The sequence below is a fragment of the Cebus imitator genome, unplaced genomic scaffold (genome assembly GCF_001604975.1).
Source record: "Cebus imitator isolate Cc_AM_T3 unplaced genomic scaffold, Cebus_imitator-1.0 Scaffold799, whole genome shotgun sequence".
NCBI lineage: Eukaryota > Metazoa > Chordata > Mammalia > Primates > Cebidae > Cebus > Cebus imitator.
This window is the reverse complement of record NW_016108114.1, coordinates 166,149-173,494: the sequence shown is the minus strand read 5'-3', so window position 1 is coordinate 173,494 and position 7,346 is coordinate 166,149. Positions and strand designations below refer to the sequence as shown.

Here is a 7,346-nt window from a genome sequence, read left to right as displayed (position 1 = left end):
AAAAAAAAAAAAAAAAGAAATACAGACTTGTTCCCAGCTGACAAGAAGCATACTGCCTGGTACCTGCCACCTGCTGAGGGGCTTAGGATGTGAGGGAGAATCTGATGACAGTTTCAGGTTCTTCCCCAGAAATCAGACAAGAGCCAGATTTCTCCATGCCTGACTCTGGTTATTTCTGTTTTTGTCCTCCGTATTTGTCTGGTGCCCTGCCATCAACAGGGACTTTGGTCAATAATGTCCGAATCCCAAGAGGTCACAGGCTGGAATTGAGTGATGGAGACCTCCTGACCTTTGGCCCTGAAGGGCCCCCAGGGACCAGCCCCTCGGAGTTCTACTTCATGTTCCAACAAGTACGAGTCAAACCTCAGGACTTTGCTGCCATTACCATCCCACGGTCTAGGGGAGAAGCCCAGGCTGGGGCTGGGGCTGGCTTCCGCCCTATGCTGCCCTCCCTTGGGGCTCCACAGCGGCCTCTTAGCACCTTCTCCTCTACCCCCAAGGCCACACTAATCCTGAACTCCATTGGCAGCCTCAGCAAGCTCCGGCCCCAGCCCCTCACCTTCTCCCCTAGTGGGGGTAGACCAAAGAGCTTGCCAGTTCCCATCCCACCTGGGGAAGTGGGTATCACCCCTTCTGCTCCGCCCCCACGCAATCGGAGGAAATCTGCTCACCAAGTGTTAGCAGAACTGGATGAGAGTGAGCCTCCTGAGAGCCCACCACCAGCTCTTATGGAGCCCAGGAAGAAACTCCGTGTAGACAAAGCCCCTCTGACTCCCAATGGGTAAGTGGAGACCTCACTTGGCCTTCTCAGTGTTTTACTGCCTTTTGATTCCTTGTATCCCTAGGCTGGGAGGTGGAATAGATGGAGTGGCAAGACCTGGGTTAGCTCTGATAAGAAAAGAAAAATATGTGCAGGAGAAAATGAGAGGTGGGGTGGGGGCAATGTTTATAACAGCTGGAGTGGGCACATCCTACTTTTTATTCATCTAGCTTTAACCCCATTCTCCTAGAGCCTAAGGATGGGGAACTTCCAGGCTCACACTAGAGGTTTTTAGGCCCACCCTATGTGTTTTTAAAGACAGAGTCTGGGCTAACCTTAGTCCTCAGACCACTGTGCCTCTGTGGACTCACCCTATGACCAGCCATAGGGTGGCAAAGTCTAGGTCGTCTCCTACAGTTTTCCAGTGACTCTTGTATTTGTGTTACTTCCTTCAGAAATCGACGTGGCCATCCTCGTCCTCGGAAGTACCCAGGGAGCAATCCCATGGCTCCCCCTGCAGTTGGGGATGGGGAGCCCTGTGCAGCTCCTTGTTGCTGCCTGCCCCAGGAAGAGACAGTGGCCTGGGTTCAGTGTGATGGCTGTGACCTCTGGTTCCATGTGGCCTGTGTTGGCTGCAGCATCCAGGCTGCCAGGGAGGCTGACTTCCGATGCCCAGGGTGCCGTGCTGGCATCCAGACCTAAGGTCAACCATGAAGACACCCTCGGACACAGCTGCCCATCAGTAGACACAGCAGTGAGCAAATGGGTCTGATAAATGCTCCCGTCCCTTTCCAGGAGGGAATGACTGCAGGGAAGGGTGGATTGATGTGGACTCATTCAGGGCCTGGAGCAGAAGAGCCTGGTGGCCAAGGTGACAGAAGAAATGGCTTCCTGCCAAAGATATTGCCACCTCCAGGAAATTGCCAGTGAGCTGGAAGTTCCCATTCTTACAAGGCCATGTTGCCACGGACACCAAAATATCTGTAGTCAGAGCACTGATCAGTTGCAAAAGCCATGCCTGCAAATAATGGAAAACTAAGGGAGTTTTTAAAAAAATTTCTCTTTCCTGCCGTAAGAGGAAGTTCTTTTTTTTTTTTTTTTTGAGACGGAGTTTTGCTCTTGTTACCCAGGCTGGAGTGCAATGGCGCGATCTCGGCTCACCGCAACCTCCGCCTCCTGGGTTCAGGCAATTCTCCTGCCTCAGCCTCCTGAGTAGCTGGGATTACAGGCACACGCCACCATGCCCAGCTGAATTTTTGTATTTTTAGTAGAGACGAGGTTTCATCATGTTGACCAGGATGGTCTCGATCTCTTGACTTCGTGATCCACCCGTCTCGGCCTCCCAAAGTGCTGGGATTACAGGCTTGAGCCACCGCGCCCAGCAAGAGGAAGTTCTTAAGGTTCTTGGTGGCATCACCTAAGGCATTCTGGGAAAACCTAGGGCCTGGCCCCAAAACTTCCCTACTCTGTGGCTAGTCCTGTCACTGACTAAATCATAAGGACTGGGCTTTTCAGAGCTTTGCTTTTATTTCTAAGTCAAGGACAAGCAGCTTCATTCACTCCTGGGTATTTACTCTTCTTGTGGGTCTGTGGTATTCCTTGCTTTCCAGGGAGAATGCACTTGGCAAGGTCTGGAAAACTAATTCAGAATCTTAGGGGAAGGGGAGTAGAGATGAACAGACAAATATAAACCTGCTTACTGGAAAGGTACAAATATATGGGTTGAGCTGGAGGTAGGAATACAGGTAATTTTCTAGTTTAAGGGAAAACAGATCTACTGCCATTTAAATAAGGTAGCTGGGATTTGGTCAAGTTCACAAAGATAGCAGAAGTTTTACAGACTTCACCCATACCATCAGGACAAGAGAAAGCCTGGTAAACCAGCTCTAGCAGTTTACCAGCATGGTGGTTGTGACACAGCTCCACTCCATGGGTGGACACAGCAGAGGGCAAGTGGGCTGGCATGGTCCAGTGTGAATCCAACTGCTTAACCCACACGTGGTACATGTGATTTTCTTTTGTGAGCCTTACACCAAGCCAAGCTATTGTCAAAGCATCATTTGTACAGAAATAAAGCCTTATGTATTTGGTGAGTCACTTATGGGCAGGGTGTGCAAAAACCTTAAGTGCAAAGCAGATAGACCCTGGTATCAAGAAAGCACAAAATATTAATAGAAGTTTCCAGTTGGGGTGATTTAGGTACAACAGAAATAAGACTTGATCATAGAGCCATTTAAGAATTCCAGAGTAGGGCGGGGAAAGCAAAAAGCCAGCTCTGAGCTGGTAACAGCTACATGGTGACTGAGTATGGGCAAAAGTGTGGTGCCCAGATCCCATGTCACAGGCTTCCAGAAACTAGCTATAAAGGGGTCCTGTACAGATAAACTTGGCTCCAATCCCAGCTCTTCCTCTGACATTGTGTGACCTCAAGGAGTTTAAATGGCACCTTGGTTTCAGGGTCACTTGGGTATGAGCATTGGATATTCCCATCCCCACCTCAGTAACTAAAGGAGGCCAAACCAAGATAAATGTGTCTATCTACTGTGTCCCAGGCTTCTTTATTTAAGAAAAAAGTGATACATGTGGGGATTAAAATCAAGAGCATCATTGAACTTCACCTTCCCTTTAACCAGTTTCCCCAAACTCCCCTGCCCTCACCCTTTGTGTTCCCAATCCCTTCCTTAGTGAATGAAGAACTTAATCCTAAAAGCCCTGGCACAAACTCCAGGTTCTCCTTCCCTAGCTTCTCCTCTCTCCCTGTCCCCCATTCCTAGGACAGGCACCTCAGTTGGAATGCATGGGAGAGCCCAGAGTGGGGACAGAGACAGGGGGGAAGGCTTCCCCCTCAGGGAAAGGGACCGAGGAGTACAGTGCAGTGAAGTGAGGGCTCCCATAGCCTGGGGTACCAAAATGGGGCCCTGGGGCCAGAGGAAAGGACACTGGTCCCCCTGAGAAAGGAGACCCAGCAGCCTCAAAATCCTCTCGTTGTGCATAGTCACTGCTTGATCGCTTGCCCTTCTGGCGCTGGTTACAGAACCACACACGGACCACATCCTTCTCAAGCCCAAGCTGCTGGGCGATGTGGCTGATCTGCTGAAGTGTGGGTTTCGGGCACTGCAGGAACAAATTCTCCAGGTTGCCTCTCACTCGGTTCTCGATACTGGTTCGCTTTCTCTTTCGGGCCTGCACGAGGGTTTCTGCTTTGCATATCTGTGCAGGTGGGAAGAGGGTACAAGGGCAAGCTTTGGACTTGCTGAGTAACAGCATCACCAGGGTCTGTGACTAGATGTGTCAGCAGAGCCAGGTGGTATGTAAAGGCAAGATCCTGGAAAGGTTGACTCTGGACCTTCTCCAAGCAGAAGGGAGGCATTTTACTCCATCCCACTGAGAACTACTGCACCAAAGAGGGACAGCCACCAGCCAGGAGTGGAAGCAATGGAAACTGGGCCAAGAAAAGGAAGGTACTCGTGTACCCCCTCCCACCCTTACCTCCTGAAGATTTTCATTGTTATCTGCTTCCTCCACCCACTTCTGCAGTAAAGGCCGCAGCTTACACATGTTCTTGAAGCTAAGCTGCAGAGCCTCAAAGCGGCAGATGGTCGTTTGGCTGAACACCTTTCCTGGGGGAGGCAAGTCAAAAGAGAAGCAAAGTGAGGGAACACGCAGGGCCCTTGTTGACTCCAAGATCCAGGCTTCCCACCTCTTCCCAGAGGGAGCTCAAAGACCAAGCATCTCCCTCTCCCCTTCTCTTCACAGGTGACAGTAGAGTTTGCCCCTGCTCCTCCCCCACTCCCTTGTTGGGGAGGAAAGGCCTAGGTTCACGAATGTTCCTTAGAGGGGATATGTGGTCAGAACATGCTGAGTGAAACCCACCAAACAGAACCCCTAGGGTGAGCCCCACATCGGCCTGTGTATATCCCAGAGTGATCCTCTTCTGCTTTAGGAGCTTGGCAAATTGCTCGAGTTCTTTCTGCAGAGCTTTGATGTCTTGGGACTGGATTTTAAAAGACAGAAGACATGTAAGAACATAAACACACCAGTTATCAATCCCCTTTTCATTTGGGATTCAAGAACGTAACTGTGGCCCCTAGGAATGCTCTGTAGGAGTGCCTCTGCCTCCCAAGCTGCCCACCTAACTTCTAGAAATAACCCATCCACAAATGTTATTCACCCATCATTCCCTGTTCATTGACTCATGCCTGTAACAAGGGACTGTTCTTCCCCCAGAAACCGGCACATCCAGGGGATGCAGGGCACTGTGAAAGGACAGAAACGCCAGTCAGGTTATGAAGGTTAGAAGCTCCCGCCTGACCAGCTCATTTGATACTTGCAAAAATCTCTTTCAGTTCAGTATTACCCCCAGTTTAAGGACCTTTTGAGGCTAGAGAAATAGATAAGCTGCTAAGTTCTGGGTTAATTAAAAAGAAAGAGCATCGTGTCTCTGAAGCTAAATTCAATTTACTCTCCGCAGCTTGCTTTTGGGGTCCCACACACTGTGACATGGCATGCATATGCCCCAACAGCAAAAAAGGAACAGGTGTCAGCAGAATGAATAAAATGCTTTGTGTGTACTTAATGCTCATTTAAAAAATTGATTATCCCTCATTTTTACTGTATCTTTTTCACTATAGAGGCATCCTCATTGATTTTTAAATTCAACAGATTTATTGAGCACCTTCTATAAGCCAGCAGCTATACACAGTGGACAAAGAGCCCTGACATCCAGCATGATAGAGCGCTATTTGGCACTTGTTCAAGTCATCCACTTGGATCTCTTCCAAGTGCATTTTCCTTTTTTTCCCTGCTCTAAAGCTTTTACACACACACACACACACACACACACACACACACACATATATAGGTGTTTGTTTGTTTGTTTTATTTTAAATAATTTTTTTTTTCTTTTCTAAAGATGGGGTTTCACCATAATGGCCAGGCTGCTCTTGAATTCCTGACCTCAGGTGATCCACCCACCTCGGCCTCCCAAAGTGCTAGGATTACAGGTGTGAGCCACTGCACCTGGCTCTAAAGCTTTTTAATAATAAACTTCCCCTCTTTCCCTAAGTGGCCTGAGGTAATCTGTGAAAATGGTTTTCTCTTCACTTGACCCAGAGAACCCCACAAAATCATGCAAATCTAGAGGTTCCAATCTTTGTGTTAACTTTTTTATTTTATTTAATTAATTAATTAATTTATTTATTTTTAAAGATGGGGTTTCACCATGATGGCCAGGCTGGTCTTGAACTCCTGACCTCAGGTGATCCACCCACCTCAGCCTCCCAAAGTGTTAGGATTACAGGCGTGAGCCACTGTGCCCGGCTTCTTCGTGTTAACTTTAAGAACACTCGTGGAACTGCCCAGGCCATCAAGGGTGTGCATATATGAAAAGCCATGAAGTATCTGAAAGATGTCACTTTACACAAACAGTACATAGCATTCCAATGTTACAGTGGTGGAGTTGGCAGGTGTGCCCAGGCCAAGCCGTGGGGCTGGACCCCACCGTGGGTCGGTGACCCAAAAAGAGTGCTGAAATTTTGCTGCACATGCTTAAAAATGTGGAGAGTAATGCTGAACTTAAGGGTTTAGATGTAGATTCTCTGGCCATTGAGCATACCCAAGGGAACGAAGCACCTAAGAGGGGCCGCTGGACCTACAGACCTACAGAGCTCATGGTTGGATTAACCCATACATGAGCTCTCCCTGCCACATTGAGATCATCCTTCCTGAAGAGGAATAGCTTGTTCCTAAACCAGAAGAGGAGATTGCCCAGAGAAACTGAAGACACAAAAACTCATGGCACGGAGTAAATTCAGCATTAAAGTAAATGCAATTAAAAGGAAAACAATAACAATAATAAACTTCCACTCCTGCACTGAAAAATAAAAAAAGTAAATAAAAAGTGGCCAGACACAATGGCTCATATCTGTAATCCTAGCACTTTGGAAGGTCCAAGCAGGCAGATTTCTTGAGCCCAGGAATTTGAGACCAGCCTGGGTAACATAGTGAGACCCGTGCTGCCTCCTCCCTCTGTGCTATGGAAAAAGGTAAAGCAGGCAGGGTGCGGTGGCTCATGCCTGTAATCCCTGCACTTTTGGAGGCTGAGGTGGGTAAGTCACTTGAGGTCAGGAGTTCAAGACCAGCCTGGCCAACATGGCAAAACCCCGTCTCTACTAAAAACACAAAAATTAGCCAGGCATCGTGGCACAGGCCTGTAATCCCAGCTCCTTGGAAGTCTGAGGCAGGAGAATTGCTTGAACCCAGGAGGTAGAGGTTGCAGTGAGCCGAGATCATGCCACTGCACTCCAGCCTGAGGGACAGAGTGACACTTCATCTAGAAAAAAAAAGTAAAGCAGTCTCCGGGAATGGTAAAGGAGGTAAGAAGATTATGTAGGAGGGAGGGTGACAATTTTAAAGACAGAAAAGGTGATTACTTAAGCAAAGGACAAGAGTCTAGTGGCAAGGCCCTGAAATGGGCCTGCAAGAGCCCGAAGCTGGTTTTGAGGCTGGGCAGATCCTGTTGCGGACCTAGTGACTTTGGTTTAGTCCGAGTGAAATGATCTCTCACCTTTTTTTTTTTTTTTTTTTT

The 7,346-nt window shown here is 48.4% G+C and overlaps 2 protein-coding genes across 3 annotated transcripts in view; one reads left to right on the top strand and one right to left on the bottom strand.

Annotated features, from left to right (window-relative positions):
• The window catches only part of TCF19 (transcription factor 19), a 4,868-nt gene extending 3,062 nt beyond the window's left edge, over positions 1–1,806 (top strand). For both annotated transcript variants that reach the window (XM_017520062.2, XM_037735404.1), the window contains 2 exons: positions 220–781; positions 1,216–1,806. In XM_017520062.2, coding sequence (XP_017375551.1) covers positions 220–781; positions 1,216–1,462 — 809 coding nt within the window. In that variant the 3' untranslated portion in view covers positions 1,463–1,806. The remainder of the gene's footprint in view (positions 1–219; positions 782–1,215) is intronic.
• Positions 1,807–3,285: 1,479 nt separating this feature from the next.
• The window catches only part of POU5F1 (POU class 5 homeobox 1), a 6,823-nt gene continuing 2,762 nt past the window's right edge, over positions 3,286–7,346 (bottom strand). Inside the window, exons 2-4 of the mRNA XM_017520063.2 lie at positions 4,634–4,754; positions 4,250–4,380; positions 3,286–3,970 (exon numbers count right to left, since the gene is read on the bottom strand). Coding sequence (XP_017375552.1) covers positions 3,545–3,970; positions 4,250–4,380; positions 4,634–4,754 — 678 coding nt within the window. The 3' untranslated portion in view covers positions 3,286–3,544. The remainder of the gene's footprint in view (positions 3,971–4,249; positions 4,381–4,633; positions 4,755–7,346) is intronic.